This window comes from Myxocyprinus asiaticus, chromosome 26 (assembly GCF_019703515.2).
Source record: "Myxocyprinus asiaticus isolate MX2 ecotype Aquarium Trade chromosome 26, UBuf_Myxa_2, whole genome shotgun sequence".
Lineage (NCBI taxonomy): Eukaryota > Metazoa > Chordata > Actinopteri > Cypriniformes > Catostomidae > Myxocyprinus > Myxocyprinus asiaticus.
This window is the reverse complement of record NC_059369.1, coordinates 12,631,303-12,648,017: the sequence shown is the minus strand read 5'-3', so window position 1 is coordinate 12,648,017 and position 16,715 is coordinate 12,631,303. Positions and strand designations below refer to the sequence as shown.

The window sequence follows — 16,715 nt, the reverse complement described above, 5'->3', positions numbered from 1 at the left end:
CAGTATTCTTTTTCTTTGTTGTGGCATTGTTTTTAGCGCAAGGGCACGGACAGGGTTTTCAAACACGCGTGGCTGTGAGATTATCTCCCCCTGACTGTGTCCGTTCTCGTGCTCTCTTGCTCTGTTTGTTGTCGTGTCGTCATTCAGTCCGGTGTAGGCCTCGCATTCTTCGCTCTTCTTTCATGCTGCTTTCATTTGCTGAGACCCATGTCATGTGTTGTTGCCACAGCAACCTGCCTGAACCCCCAACAGCCTGTTTGTTTTTTTTGGCTTTCACCTGTGCAAAGTCTCGCAATGCATTGCACACTGAGCAAGTCCTCTGCAGTTTGGCGTGCATGAAAGAACGCACTTCAAACTGCTTCCAGAATTACAAATGACTCTTTAATTGTCTTTCAGACAATTCTTCTTTACTTTGTAAATGTCAATCATGTTAATTATTACAACAGGATTATGATTAGTTCGCATTTGCAAATATCCTGCCATGAGGTCCATATACCCAACTGGTTCTGTGATCCTGGAAGAGAAGCCTTCGGTAATTACAAATAATTATGAAAATGGCTTTTGAGAAATGTAGACACCTATTGTTGAACAAGAAGTTTGAGAGTGATTATAATTTGTCATGGGTTGTTTTTAATTACATTATTCATCAAAGTTAATCAGCGGTTTGTCTAGGATATTCAGTACACACTTGGGAGATAATGTATCCTTAAAAGCCAGAAACATACTCAACACAAGTATGCAAACACAGACGACAACGGGATTGCAAGTCCCGTTGTACATCTGCAAAGGTGATGTGAGTGTAGCTTTTTGTTGTTGTTAAAGTACTTTCTCCCATCCCAACTTAAAATGCAAAGATGACTCGATGCCATTCATAGGCTGATCCGACCAATGGCAGATGGAGGGAGTGTTTCTTAAATCAGGTAGAAGAAGACAGTTTATGCTAAAACCCACAAAAGAGAGCAACAGTGCCTGTCCACTTTTTCAAATGTCTTTTTTTTTTTCAAAAGTATTTTTTTCAATAATTATTTCCATAGTGAGTTCGTAAAATCCTTCAGAACAGAGTTCTAAGCCATTGACCAAAACAGTAAGCACCAAGATGAATCAAAAAATTACAAACTTTGATTTAAGCAAACAAGTGTTAGAAAATCAGACAAAAGTACAAGGCTGTGTACTTAACATTTTTAAGGAGGGAACGAACTGAGACATTGCGCATGATATAATCAAGGCATGGGCGATATACTAGTACACTCTTAATCTGAATTAGTTGAATTTACTAGAAAATTGTGTGGAAACGTTTTTACACAAGGTGAAACTAAACAGGTCAAGTTGTATTACATAGAACGTTTATTGGATACAGTAGACAAATCAAGTTTACGTTAGTCCACTTAGCCACTAGTCTTTACTCAAAATCATTAGTTCACATACAACACATACAAACAATAGGGGGGCCTGGGTAGCTCAGTGGTAAAGACGCTGACTACCACACCTGGAGTCGCAAGTTCAAATCCAGGGCGTGCTGAGTGACAGTCAGGCTCCCTAAGCAACCAATTGGCCCAGTTGCTAGGGTGGGTAGAGCCACATTGGGTTAACCTTATCGTGGTCGCTATAATGTGGTTCTCACTCTCAGTGGGACATGTGGTGAGTTGTTTATTGATGTCACGGACAATAGCATGAAGCCTCCACACACGCTAGGTCTCCACGGTAACACGCTCAACAAGCCACGTGATAAGATGCGCGGATTGACTGTCTTCCGCCACCCGGATTGAGTCGAGTCACTATGCCACCACGAGGACTTAGAGTGCATTGCGCTCTAAGTAATATAATTAATTAAATGACAAGAAAAGACATTACTTATATTAACAAATGAATTTAAGTAGTGATAAATAAAATTATTTATTGCTACTTCAAATCAATTGTTAATATAAGTAATGTCTTTTCTTGTAATTTAATTAATTATACTATTTTGATTTTGAGATTATTGTATTAAATACATTCTGTTTCAACAAAATTGGAATGGAAGAAATTAAACAATACATTTTAATGTTCCAATGCATTTTATTATTGACAAAACATTGCAAGATAACACTTGAAATGTGTTATTGCAGCAATAACAAACTTGTCAACCAATAGACAAGTAAAACAGACATAACTGCTTGGTAACGATTCCAACTTGTTTGGAAAAGGAATATGAACGCACAGCATTCAACAATATCTGCTATATCCTTGTGAACGACTGGACACATAAAGACATGCATTAAAACTGGATTCAAGCCTCTAAAACTTTCAGCTTGACTGGAGAAGGACAGATGAACTGTGTTAACTATATCATATCAACTGAGCACTAATATGCAGTCCTGAGCATACACTTCTACATCTTGTACTGTAGAACACAAGTGGCTGGACATTCCTGTCCCTCATTAAACTTAAATCAGTTCTTACAGTTCTTTTTGGCCATTTTATGCCTTTATTCAACAGTGAAAGTGGAGAGAGACAGGAAACATGGGGAAAGAGAGTAGAGGAATAACATGCAGCAAATGGTCCAGCCAGCCGGGAATCGAAACTGGGACTCGCTGCTCAGGGCATTTGCCCCCATGTGGTATGCGCCCTAACCACTCGGCTATCGGGTCGCCCCAGTGAAACAATATCTAATTCTTTAATTGTATAAAACTATGCTCACAGGTTTTATCAAAGACAGGAACTATCAAATAATGGTGAAAATTCAAGATTACGCCGTCATTGTCCTTTTAGATACTCTTTGAGAAAGTAAGAGGTTACTTACAAAGCATGCTTTGTAGAAGTCTGTGGGGTTGTCACCAAGGACAATAGGAAACCCTCTGAGCACCAGTGACTGAATATCAGTTGGCTCTTTTGTCTTTTGGGGAGTAAAATGACAACACAAGTTACATTGCTAGAATGACAAGAAATGAATGGTTTATAAGAAAGCTGAACCAACCAAGAACAATTTTGAATGTATTGCACAACCAGTACAGTAGCACTTTCTTCATTACATAAGCTGTGAAAAACAATGCAATGCAAGTGTATAATGGATATGGACCAGCCCTGGTCTGTTGTGAAAGCTGTGTCAACAGCTGCCCAACATTCCTTCTCTTAGATGCTTTCATAGAATTCCTGCTTGAGGTTCTTGCCCACAATCCTGTTGAACTCAATGTACACCTGAAAAATACAGAGAAAAATAGAGTATTACATTTCAAGACTAAATAATACTGTGGCTGGGGGCGCCAGCATGAGGTGAGCAATGAAAATTGATCACACTGCACTAAGTGATTCCTGCTCAAGTTGTTTTCTTTTGCACCTGTATCGTGTGTGCATCTCAATACTGCCCTCACCAGCTCTACAGGGCCAATCACGCTCGTTTGATGGTGAAATTGTCAGTCGTTAGCTTTGATACTCAAGATGTCAGAATCAGAGGTAGTTGCTACTCACACTACTTTGCAACAGCTACCTGTCATTGCCAGCACAAAGCTCCTCCTATTGTACAGTCCAAGCCGTCAAGCCATTCATGCCAAAATTGTGGTGAACGCAGCAGCGTGAATAGCAAGGGTTGATTATAGTGTTCAGTGTAGTCTGCCTGTTAGGCCCTCAGATAAAAGAGAATAAAAACTATTTGCAAACAAATAAGAAAATACATGTAGGCCTATCTGGCTCATAACATTTTAATTACGGCGTGCTGCTGCCGACTCCCTCAGAGGGAATTATTTTCACCGGACATTATGACCAGAGAGATTTAAATATGTCAGACTTGAACAGAATTTCCCAGTAAAAAATGGTAATTACCGGATAACGGAAACTTTGAAACCTATCAAATACTTTGAATCTTAATCTCATTTAAGATGTATATTATTTAAAACATTCAAAGTACAATTTTGGTATTTTTTAAATTAGGCTGTCTTTCTGACTTCTCTACCATTGTGTCTATCAGTAAATAAAACAATTTAGCTGATTGCCTTATATTGAGAAACTTACTGCAGGCATCTGCAAAGTAGTGCTGAAAAAATTGTTCTACTGTAACTCCCATGTTTTAACCTGTAATGTTTTAATAGGTAACCCCTTTTGTCACATATAAACTCACAATACTTACACTTCCTCTGCAACTTCACAAGAACATGTAAATACAGAACATAAGAAAACTTTTAGCTCAACAACTCAGTTGCAGTTACATTCACTCCACTGCATAATGTTAACCAACCTCTGCTAGTGACTAATGACCTCGTCCTTAGTTAGTTAAGTTACTGCTATAAATGCAAAAAATCACTCATGTGCAACCTTAACAAACACCATTTTGAATCGGTATGTTACCATATCGTAGAGACATAAGCTAGCGTTTGCCACAAGCACATGCACACACATGTGCTAACATTATAAACTGTGAACCAACAGAAACACCAATCTGAATGCTAACGTTATAGCTAAACTCTGAACAGACAGAAAAAACTAACGTCAGCATATTAACACTAAGCTAACTTTAGCGTTTAGCTAACTTGTTGTCACCGGGCCGGTCTTTTGGGTAATCAATTTTCTCAGAAAGATATCTTTAGATAGTTAATTTATGCACTCACCATTCTACTTGGTGTAACGTTGCTTTTAAAAACCCACAGCTTTAGTGAACAGCAGCCAGGACGAGCGGACTCTTCACACAGGACTCGGCGCTCACAGTGCTCAGACTTGTTCGAATGGGCCCCTTCTCTCCCTTATAGAAATGTAACATACTAAGTTATCTCTACTTAACATGATCATTGCACTGAATATTTTAGCTGAATACTGCAAACAACAAATTTGATTTAGTAATGACCATGTTTTTTTTTTTTACAAAACATGAAAGCATAATAATGACCACTCAAAAGTTTAATTAAAACCAAATCTGGGTTTATAGTGTAGACGTGATAAACCGGTAGAACAGCCGGTATAACGCTTTTAGCGCTGTGCAGCTTCTTTGCTTTATTAAACTTGTCACGGCCCCTTTCACTTTGAAAAACTCAAATCTCTCTCCACTCATTTGTCATGGCTGTGCTGTCTTTGTAGAGTTTGTGTTGCAAATCATGTAAAAACGTTTGCTTCCACACAATCTCTGAGAGATGTGCTTCAAAGTTATCCATTTTAACAACAGTAACTTATATAGGTAACAATTCCTCAGCTGGCACACGTGATTGTAAATAAAATGCGTCATGTCCAAACCACACCCACAATTAGTTTTAACCAATCATCAACGCTCTTCGACCAGCCGAGTTCTCTTGGGCCAAGAATGTGTGCGAACAGGAGAAATCTCACCAAACGAACACCTTGGCAGAACAAAAACATCACTGCATTTCGTCATCATTTGTAGGTGAACTAAGCAAAGCCTGTACGATACTCAGCCGGTTTCCCTCTAATGCGGCACAAACTTCAAAACTTGCAGGACCCATTTGAATTCAATTCATTGAGTTTTACGTTTTTTACCTTAAAACGCTATGTAGAAAGTCATACATCTCAAATGGCAAGAGAGCCTGACATTCCAACCAACACTGACAAAGAAAACAGCTAAAACAATGTGTCATGCGCCAACAATTGTGTCATCTGTCATGCGGATTTTTTAAACTACACATCGTCACCCTTAATCAAATTCAGCTCGAATGATGTTAAATATTAGAAAACAAACCGGCTTTGCTTTCAGGTATTCAGATATTGTCTACAGAGATTACGTAAACCATTAAGAGTCTAATGAAGTGTTTTATAATAATAATACTAGTCAACAACATCACACCGAAATGTTAAATTTAGCATTGTGGTAAGGTTGATTGCCACTTTCTGAATACCACCAATATTAATTCAGTGACTGGATTTTTTACAAAATAGGCATTACAATATGGTTATTTAATATATAAAACGATTTTTATGGACTTTTTGAAAAAATAATTAACTATATCGTGATAAAATTAGTGATATCATGATATACAATTTTGATCATATCAACCACCAATGGGAAAATATAAACTGTTGATTTTAAAGTTGTTCTTCATTAGTTTAGAATCAATACATTTTAAGTTTATTGCAAAATATTCATATGTGTACAAATATATAAGTAGTTAAAGAGCATCTCGATTACGTCATTCACAGTGCATCATGGGAGAGGTGCTGAAGAGCTCTGATGAGTTCATCAGATGCATAAAGCATTGATTAACAACTTTGGAGTTCACTATAGATCTGGCTTTAAAGGTTTGTAAGTTGTTGATAATAATCAATTCCCTTATTGAAAAAAATAAACAGGATTTTCACTTTCAGGTTCCTGTAGCCTTCGCGTTCTTGTACTTGTGTAGAAGTTTCGACTGTAACTCCAGATTCATCTCACTGTGTCGAACGGTGGGTTGACAATTCTTGAGCAAAACTTTTTCTGTGTTTAACACAATTCGAAATGCAGTGGCCGAAGCGAGAAGTGTTTTTGAACATAAGGGTATGTTTAAGCTCCAATTTCTGGGTGAAATGTCCACAGATGGCCACCAAAAGCAGGTTGCTTTTAGTTGTAAATTATGTAATGCACTGAAAAGAAATGCATATTTTATTAACTCCAAACCCAAACCACAACCCTAAACCTAACCATCATTGGAGTAAAAATGTAGCCTAATCTTAGAAGGAAAATGCAACCTCCTAATCAAACTCGTCACTTATGCGAACGCGATTACTGGGCGACGTAAGTTATGTTAAGAATTTATTGTCATATGTACAAGAAACAGTGTTACACAGTACAATGAAATTCTTACTATGTGAATCCTCCCAGCAACCTCAGACATACTTTAAACAGGACATAAGGAGAAAAAAAAACAAAAAAAACACAACAATCATCAAGGTTACTGGAACATTCAGTACCAACATGTCAACTTCCTGTCTGATGGAACAAGTGTGCTTGACTTCTGGTGTTTTGAGGCCTGAATATGATCAAATCAGATCTAGCCCATCAAATTAATTGATTTGCAGTTTATATACAGTAAAACATTTTAAAGAACATGTTAGGCACTAGTGTTGTCAAAAGTACCGGTACTTCGGTACCAAGTCTATACTAAAATAATTTTTTTTTAACGATACCAGTGTTCCTGCAGTAAACCGCTAAAGGCTGTTTACTGCAGGACCCTGCTGTTGTACATTGAATGAATGTATAAATCCGACCGCTCATCCATATTGAGAATCATTCACGACACATTATATGAGATGACAGAACAGAGCATTAATCTTCTGTAAACCACGCAGCACATGTAAACTATATATGCATATAATTAAATCGCAGCATTTGCACTTTAATCTCTCAACTTTATTTATATCGGATTTAAAACAACAGAGTTGACCAAAGTGCTTCACAGTAATACAATTTCAAATGTAACATTTCAAAATGACCACATACACAAACACCAGTAATCTAAAACACAAAATTCAAACACTTCAAAACTGTGTCCTACATTTCATTTGTCAGACTCAAAGGCCAGTGTAAAGAGATGAGATTTCAGACGTGACTTAAAAGTCTCTGTCACAAACTGTTTATCCGGAAAGTAGGGATGTCAATGATTAACCGTTAATCGGTTAATTGCCATTAAGAATTTAACCAATTAAAAATATATTAACCGACAATGTATGTTATATGTACCATTTCTCCAGAGCACACAATAGCCTATGTTAACTTTTATACCACACGAGGGCGTACTTCACATATGCAGTTGAGAAAAACTACTGCTGCGCAATAAAGAACACCCCACTAACTGGTGGAAAGCGAACGCGGAAGGATTCCCGAGGCTGGCCAAGTTGGCCAGGCAATATTTGTGCATCCCAGGGACATTGGTGCCATCAGAGAGGGTGTTTTCTGCAGCTGGACTTACAGTGAACAGACTGTGCGCACGACTTACCCCTGAACACGTAGATATGCTAATTTTTCTAAATAGAATCCAGTAGGCCTTGGTCTTAAATATGTTGTGGTGAGTTTAAGAGTATTTTACCACGCTCACAACTCACTCCTGCCCGTGTAGATATGTTAATTTTCTTAAATACAAACCAGTAGGATTTCAGTTTATTGTGGAGAGGTCTTTTATACAGCACTTTATGTTTATTTAAAAAATGGGTTTAGTTTGGTCTGCCTTTGCTAGTCTAGAAATGGCAGTAGTTGTGGCCCCATTTGACATTGTTTTTTTGGCGGCGCCATTTGTTGAATTAGGACAGGTGTAAATGAGCAGCCGTTTCGAGCGAGAGCCTTACTGTTTTATTATTTTGTTCGTTTAAATAGTTTGTGTTTCGTATTGTTTCACATAACTAATATGCCACTATTATTGTTTAAATAAATAATTAGAAAAATACGTGCGTTTTGTATCTTATTAATTATTAATGATTAACCGATTATTGATTGTTAACCTGTTCAACTATCGGTTAAGGAAAATGCACGAAATCTGCAACCCTACTGGAAAGTGAAGATTCAGGCAAAATATACACGTCATAATAAAAGCACGTTTCAAAATAGAAGCTAGAGCCCTGAAATTCAAGAAATTGTGACAAATATATTACAACTGTATAGTAAAATGTAAAATTCACTGTAATGATAATAATAATAATAATGATTATGCAATATATCACAAGCAAGACTGCTGTTGAATAAAAGTTTGGGGAAAAAAACGCAAATATATTTTGAACAATTCTATTATCACTTGTTAAAATTTTTTAAAATTAATTGATTAGACACCATTTTGATGATAAAATTAAATTAAATTCTAAAACATGGAGTTCCGGAAAATAATAATAATAATAATAATAATAATAATAACAAAAAGGAAAACATGATTTGGTAAAGAATAAAACAGATTTCTGTAGGGGGCTACTTAAAACACTTAAGCAATGCATCCTCGATTGAGAAACACTTGAAGGAAACATGCATTTCTTTTAATTTATTATTTACATTGAAATTTAACTTTTTAAATAGGGTGTGTTCAGAAGCACATTGTCATATTAGCCTGTTTATGCTGTGGTACCGAAATTGGTATCGAGAACCGTGAAATTTCACTTGTATCGGTACCGATTACTGAAATTTTGGGACCGTGACAACACTATTAGGCACTATATGGTCCAAAATATTGGACTCTAAAAAAATCATAATAAAATGTTGAAAAACTCTGCTAGAAAATGCTTTTTGTGAGTCTACACAATGATTTGTAAAATTTCTAATCCAGTAATCACAAGCAACTGGAAAATTCCTTGGCCAAAATCTGTGGGAACCCTGACTTTGTCATCATAGCCTTTTCGACAAAAATCATTCAGATACGATTTTTCACTTGGCTTTCTGTCACGCATCAGTTAGGCTTGGGACAGTGAGGTACTCGGAAGAAAATTAGATCAGTTTAAATGAGTGACTTCTTGACGTATGCAGAGTGCATTTGGCGTCTCAAAGTCTCAGTGCTCGTAAACTCCACTCAGAACATCCTAGGCTGTGGTAAATGGTTCGATCCAGTTCACTTCTGAGTTTTGACTCAAGAGAACAAGTTACACTTCTGTCTGGCAAATGTGACAGTTGCACTCGCGTAACCTTTTGTTCTACTCCAAAATACTCTGCATTCACTCCCACAACAACGGATGACAGAAACACAAACGGCCTGTTGCAGCGGTTGAACAATTGACTGACTGAGGAGGGACGGAACACAGATGGACAGAGAGAGAAAATTACTCAACATTGCCTGCTGAAAAAAAATGTGGGTCTGATGTCACACTTTGACTATTTGCATCTGACCACCTCCACAACAATACATCAACTCCCACTTTAACTTATTACTTCTGTAGCCCCGCCCAGTAGTGGTGAGCAGTGAGATGGCAAGAGGAGAAAGCTGGTAAGTAAAGAGCAGAAAGCCAATCAAAACAGTGGACGTTTACTGTCAGGTCTTAAAGGAGAAGCAGCACCAAAACAGCACGTTTCTGACAGAGGGTCAGAATGAGGGTGGAAAAATACAGTTTTACAAATACAGTATGTGACTGTTTTGTTGCGCAAAAAACATTACTAATATCATAAGTGAACCTCAAGGAACATTAAAATAATAAAAAAAGGCATGTCATGACCCCTTTAAATTGTGATAATAACTGGAAAAAAACAACTGTAATGTATAGGGCTGTCAATTTAACTTTGATTTAATTTAGTGAGATAAATTATATAAAAAAAAATAACTTAAAATATAAAAATAAAAAAAAATGTAAATTGACGTGTACGTAAATTCCGTAATAAAAGTACGGATTTTCCTACCATATGAGTAAGTCAAGCTTGAAGTGCATCTGTTTTTATGAGCCGCATCAATAGTTGGCAGCACGCCTCAACAAACCTCAAGCAGCGCAACCACGGAATCAGAATCGCTCACTGAGGAGGAAGCACAACAGATGGGCGAAGCAAAACAGATCACATAAATCTTGAGACACGATTTTCAAAGTTTCTATTACTTTTAACTTGACACAGCACCCTAAAAATGTGCCGTTTATGACACTGAATACCAGTGAGATTATCTAAACTCATCCATATGAGACGATGATTAAAAATACCACAGACAGAATGCAAGAACTAGAAACATTGACGAATTCTTCCGGTATCTCCTATCAGACACGTTTGCATCAGCTTCAATATGTTTACCTTCCCCTGTGTTGCGACAAGAAGTGTGTTGTGTCAGCAGCCTGAGAGACCCGGGTTCGAGTACTGTGTTGAATCCAGGTAGAAATCGCGTTTGCATAATCATTGACGAGTGCAATTCGGAGGCTACATTTTTCAAGTTTTACATGTTTTTACTCCACTGATGGTTAGGTTTAGGTTTGGGGGTAAAGTTAATATAAAATATTATTTTTATTCTTTTCACTGTATTACAGCTGAAAACAACTCACTTCACAACTGGCTTTTGGTACCCCTCCATGGACATTACAAATGGAAAATGGAGCTCACACAAGCCTATTCGCCCAACAACACTTACCGCATTGGCCTCTGGGGCAGTGTTTCGAATTTTTGTAAGCACTTTTCTTTGGCTAAAGAAAAGTCAACCTACTGTTTTCTATTTCACTGTGAGATCAGTCGGGAAAACGATGGATGACATATGGTGCAATACAATACTCATTATTTTGATCCTTTCAAGACTAAGTCATTTTTGCAATTTCGATGAAACATCATTTATGTCAGCCAGCTAAATAACGTTACCTTTAAATCATCAGAATTCACTAGAGCAACCATTACATCACATAAAACCTGTTTGCAAGGCATAAGACATACGGACATGATCAACAAATATAAGATGCGATGGCAACACAGCACTGGTTCAATAGGGCAAGTAACAGTTCTGTCAACTGGCCCAAAATTCTCTTGCACTGGCCCCAGGCCATCCGGCCATCCTTACTGTTACTAGAGACACTCTAACAATGGAGAGTTTCTAGGTAAACCCTCTGTTGTGATGAAAGCAGGATTTGACAACCTGACCCATTTTTTTTAGGAAAGGCCAGACTAGGAGTGTTCAGCTTCATTATTTTCTGTATTTACTCATCTCTCTCCTAGTTGTGCAACATGAATTTTAAGGCCTGTGTGCACAAAAGCATTAATTAGTTCAGTTACGTTCAAACATGAATCAACAATAAGGCCATTTCATGACCTACTGACCTCTAATGCCTCTTGACCTAACAGCAGTCTTTCAGCAACATTAGAGCAATGTGTACAGGTGTTTCTGTAGTTCAACTGGTAGAGCATAGTGCTAGCAAAGCCTCGTCCATAACTTAAAATTACTGTTAGTTGCTTTGGATAAAATACCAAATGCATAAATGTATATTACTTCCCATCACCCCTAGCAAATGTTAGGTTTTTATGTGAAATCTTTAGATCTCTACATTTCTTTTTCTAAATCATTTTTCTAAAAAATAGCTTAGGTACACTCATTTCATTGTCCACCCGGTAGTCTAATCCCTTAGAACAGTAATAGCACACTTTTAGCACATTTATGTCCATAACAAACAGTGTGTGACGAATTATGTCCCAAATTTTAATGCTTACTGTTAGGGTTTTGTTCAAATACCTAACTATAAGTATGAGCAGTAATAGCGATGCTTGCCTTTGCAAGCACCACTAACAAGTCCTTTGTGTATCATTAGAGCTGTCAAACGTAATTGATGCTCAGTCAAATGTCAAGACGATCTTGCAGGCAGCATGAATAATGGGTTTGAACATGGTTTAAAACGTGTTTAATGGCTCCCTCTTTACACTGTTCATTAGGGTCTGAGCGGAACGCATGCCGAGACAGAGACAGAGAGAGACTGAGAGGGAGGGAAGTGTTCAGACGTTGTGTATTAATCCCCGCTGCAGAGGAGGAGAAGAAATTAAGGAAAGTGTGTTAGTCACAGTGAACGTATTAATTATTTGCCGGATGAAAGCGTGTTTGACTCAGCTGATGTGTGGGAAATTGGGTTTCTGCTCAGTAAGTTTCATGTTCAAACAAGACGCGGTTCTTGCATGCACGTCCCGTTATAGCTCTTAGTCTTTATCTTGTTTGCACGAGTTGCTGCGCAGTGGAACGCTGAGTCATCAGTTTTAATTTGGGGTGTGGGGCAGTCATTTCTATGGCATTGTCGTAAGTATGCTCAATACCAAGTGCTTGGCTTCATAGAATTACAGAGGAAGAGGTGTATCAAACTTTTTATCTCAAGAAATGAATGACATATTGGGGATGTTGTTTGGTGAGAGAAGGAGATATCATGGCATCTATGCATTCTACTCTATTTGCACTCTGTTCTTATTGGAGTCATGCAAACCAACTGATGAGGATCTGCTTTTATGGTGGAAAGAAATGCGAAGTGGTACAAGAAACTCGGAAGCTTATCAGACCAGTATGTGTGCATGTGCGTTAAATCTCTGAGCACTAAAAGAGCACATTTTATAAAAAGCCAAGTTTCACCATTTGTTTTTCTTAATAATAACATGTGAAATTATAAAAATGTTACAGCTTTCATGTAGACTCAAATGTAGTGCAAATGTTTTTACTGTTATTTTTCAGTCATTTTCAAATCATACTATTCATTTTTGTTTATGTACATTGTTCATTTAAATATTTTTTCCTATTGAAAAAAAGCATTTGCTAAAGTTATCTTATTTTTAAACCATTCTTGGTAACAGTTTTGAATAAAACTAAATATAAATTTCACGTACGTGTCATACGTGTTATTTTTAACATTTTAATATAACATTTTAATATACAAGTACCGTTAATCAATTACTTTTTTGGGGGGGGGGGGGGGGGGGGGTGCTCAACTACAAAATTACTCGAAAATACACATCTCTAAAATCAGCTTTTCATTCTGCTGTGTTCGGTTATGTTCACTTTAGACATAAATGACTTTACATTAATACCTCACCAAGACGGACATTTTTACAGAGTTTTGAAGTGTATTTTACTGTTTAGGCGCGTATGTGCATCACAGCAACTCTTTTATTTTATTTTTTTATTTAGCAACTATATTTTATTTGTGGAACAGGCAACAAATTCCATTTCAAAAACTATAAAAAAAAAAAAAAGAAAAAATGGTTCAAAAATCTGAAGGGGCACACGGGCACAATGTTTCCAACCCCACCCAAATTATTAACTCAACTATTTACTGCGATGGTTTAACCTGACCTCGGTATACTGTATATAATATATATATATATATATATAGTTATATATATATATATATATATATATATAAAATATATAAACTGATGATAAAATTGCCATATTTGTTGTTGTTCTTGCTGAGGCTGAGGTCACTGTTTCAGGGCTTGTTCGAGCGTAGAGGAGCAGAAGGGCTTGACTGGTTGTCATGAATGCTCAGCTATGGCCTGGATGCTCTTATGGGCTTTTAAACACCAGTAGTAGGTGAATGATTAGGCCTAGAGCTTTGAGCGTGTCAGACTGCTTGAGCATGTTTACCTTTTCCTTCACAACACTCAGCAGCATGAGCAAAGGTCACACCATCAGGTGATAGAGTGGGATTCAATTCAGTACCGCTGAGCCTTTGAACATGCAGAATAGGAGACCGTTGACAATGTATTTGTGTACATTAACTTGCGTCACAGTGATCCACGGTTTGTGAATAGCCTTTGTCTCTGATTTGCATTGATTATAGAAAGTGTGCTTGCAACAAGCCTTGCAAAAACTATCTGTGCCAAACTTGTGGCGAACAAAACAGTTTTGCTGCAAATAGTAATTGTATTTGTAATCTTGATTATATATTAGATTAATCGTGCAGCCCTAATGGAGGTCCCACTTTACTTGATCCAATCAGTTTGTTATGGATAAAATCAAGTCCCACCTTACAACTGTTTGTTTTATTGTTGGATATCTGGTTTTACTTGGGCATATGCCAAATTGGGGAAGTAAAATGGGTTGTTTTATGTTGATTTTAAAGCTGAAGAGTGTAATTTATGTGCCACTTGCAACACTAAACACTAAACCTAAAAAACTTTTGAACAGATTTCCCGAACATACCATACCATTTTCCATTGGTCAACCAAACAGATTGGTCAGCCCCAAACTCATCCCATTGTTGAGCCAAAGTTGCTATGTTAGTATTATTATGTCACAGTACTACACTTTGGGCAGAATCAGCCTACAAATGGTTTACTTACGGTTGACTCTGCATATTAAGCTGGGATAGAAGAAGATATATTAACACAGATAAAAAAAAAATATCAGCGGTTGACAGCTAGTTAAAAGGCTGCTGCAGTGGATGTCTCCACATTCCACCCAACCCAACTTGAGCCCTAATCGATAAAGATTTGCCATTCCACTGGAGAAACAGCACACGTCTCTTGCTGTTTTCTCAACCTAATTAAATCTGGCTGTAGCATTGACAAGGTTAAGTTGCAAAAGAAAAAGAGCTTTTTGTTTTGGAAACAAACAATTTGGTCTGCCAGAGAGAATGAGTCTAAGTGGACGGCCTAGGACAGAGATGGAGAGAGCAAGGCCATCAGACCCATTCTACATCTGTCTGTCTCTCTCTCTCACACCCCTCCCCACGTTTCCACTGGCGCCACTCTCAAATGTAGTTTGTTAAGCCGGGGCCAATGTCATAAAGCCTTCACTGTGTGTGTGTGCTGTTAACTTTTAACTTCTCTGTCACATACTTTGGTCACAGTATTGACCCTGTATTGCCTACAGTAGTGCTCTGTGTGCATGTGTGTGTGAGAGATTTATGTGTTTATGTAAGTATAAGAGAGAGAGTTGTGTGTGTTTGTGTGTATGGGTCTTAGAGGAGGGCCCACATTTTCCTATTACTTTTCTCCTGCTCTCCTTTGGGACTTTGGAGCTATAAATATACCTCAGCATGCTAAAAATGTGCAACAGTGGAAGTTGTGCAAGTGTGTGTGTCCCACTCCTAGATTTCAAACTAAACAGATAGGAGTGTTGGGGGAAGAGTTAGGAATCAAGTTTCTATATAAGATCTTGTACCATTAAAAATAATAACAATTATAATGAGTATTTAAGTACTCAGTGGCAGTTGTTGGGCCATTGTTACCATTTTTGCATGGCCATCAATAGAGAAACAGTCTTTTTGCCAGCATAATAGTTTAGCTATGCCTAGGGCATCTGTAAGGCTGGGTATTGAAACAGATTTCCCGATTTGATTAAATTCCGATTTACAAACCCTCGATTTGATTTCGATACAATTAGATTCTATTCTTATTCGATTCTGATTCACAAACCATGAACATATAAACTCAGCAAAAAAGAAACATCCCTTTTTCAGGACACTGTATTTTAAAGATAATTTCGTAAAAATCCAAATAACTTTACAGATCTTTATTGTAAAGGGTTTAAACAATGTTTTCCATGCTTGTTCAATGTACCATAAACAATTAATGAACATGCACCTGTGGAATGGTTGTTAAGACACTAACAGCGTACAGACGGTAGGCAATTAAGGTCACAGTTATAAAAACTTAGGACACTAAAGAGACCTTTCTACTGACTCTGAAAAACACCAAAAGAATGATGCCCAGAGTCCTTGCTCATCTGCGTGAACGTGCCTTAGGCATGCTGCATGGAGGCATGAGGACTGCAGATGTGGCCAGGGCAATAAACTGCAATGTCCGTACTGTGAGACGCCCAAGAAAGCACTACAGGGATACAGGAAGGACAGCTGATTGTCCTCGCAGTGGCAGACCATGTGTAACAACACCTGCACAGGATCGGTACATCCGAGTATCACACCTGCAGGACAGGTACAGGATGGCATCAAAAACTGCCCGAGTTACAGCAGGAATGCACAATCCCTCCATCAGTGCTCAGACTGTCCGCAATAGGCTGAGAGAGGCTGGAATGAGGGCTTGTAGGCCTGTTGTAAGGCAGGTCCTTACCAGACATCACCAGCAACAATGTCGCCTATGGGCACAAACCCACCTTCGCTGGACCAGACAGTACTGTCAAAAAGTGCTCTTCACTGACGAGTCGCGGTTTTGTCTCACCAGGGGTGATGGTTGGACTCGCGTTTATCGTCGAAGGAATGAGCGTTACACTGAGGCCTGTACTCTGGAGCGGGATCGATTTGGAGGTGGAGGGTCCATCATGGTCTGGGGCGGTGTGTCACAGCATCATCAGACTGAGCTTATTGTCATTGCAGGCAATCTCAACGCTGTGCGTTACAGGGAAGACATCCTCCTTTCGATTTCGATTCAATATCAATTCATATGGGTGTATTTCAGTTATAATGTCCCT

General features: G+C 38.0%; 2 protein-coding genes across 3 annotated transcripts in view; one reads left to right on the top strand and one right to left on the bottom strand.

Moving 5' to 3' along the window:
• The window catches only part of LOC127416779 (V-set and immunoglobulin domain-containing protein 10-like 2), a 77,997-nt gene extending 75,099 nt beyond the window's left edge, over nt 1–2,898 (bottom strand). The window contains exon 1 of the mRNA XM_051656332.1: nt 2,780–2,898. Within this exon, the coding sequence (XP_051512292.1) occupies nt 2,780–2,786 (7 nt within the window). The 5' untranslated portion in view covers nt 2,787–2,898. The remainder of the gene's footprint in view (nt 1–2,779) is intronic.
• The window catches only part of bcl9l (bcl9 like), a 71,337-nt gene that overhangs the window by 21,755 nt on the left and 32,867 nt on the right, over nt 1–16,715 (top strand). The gene's annotated exons all lie outside the window — the stretch shown is intronic.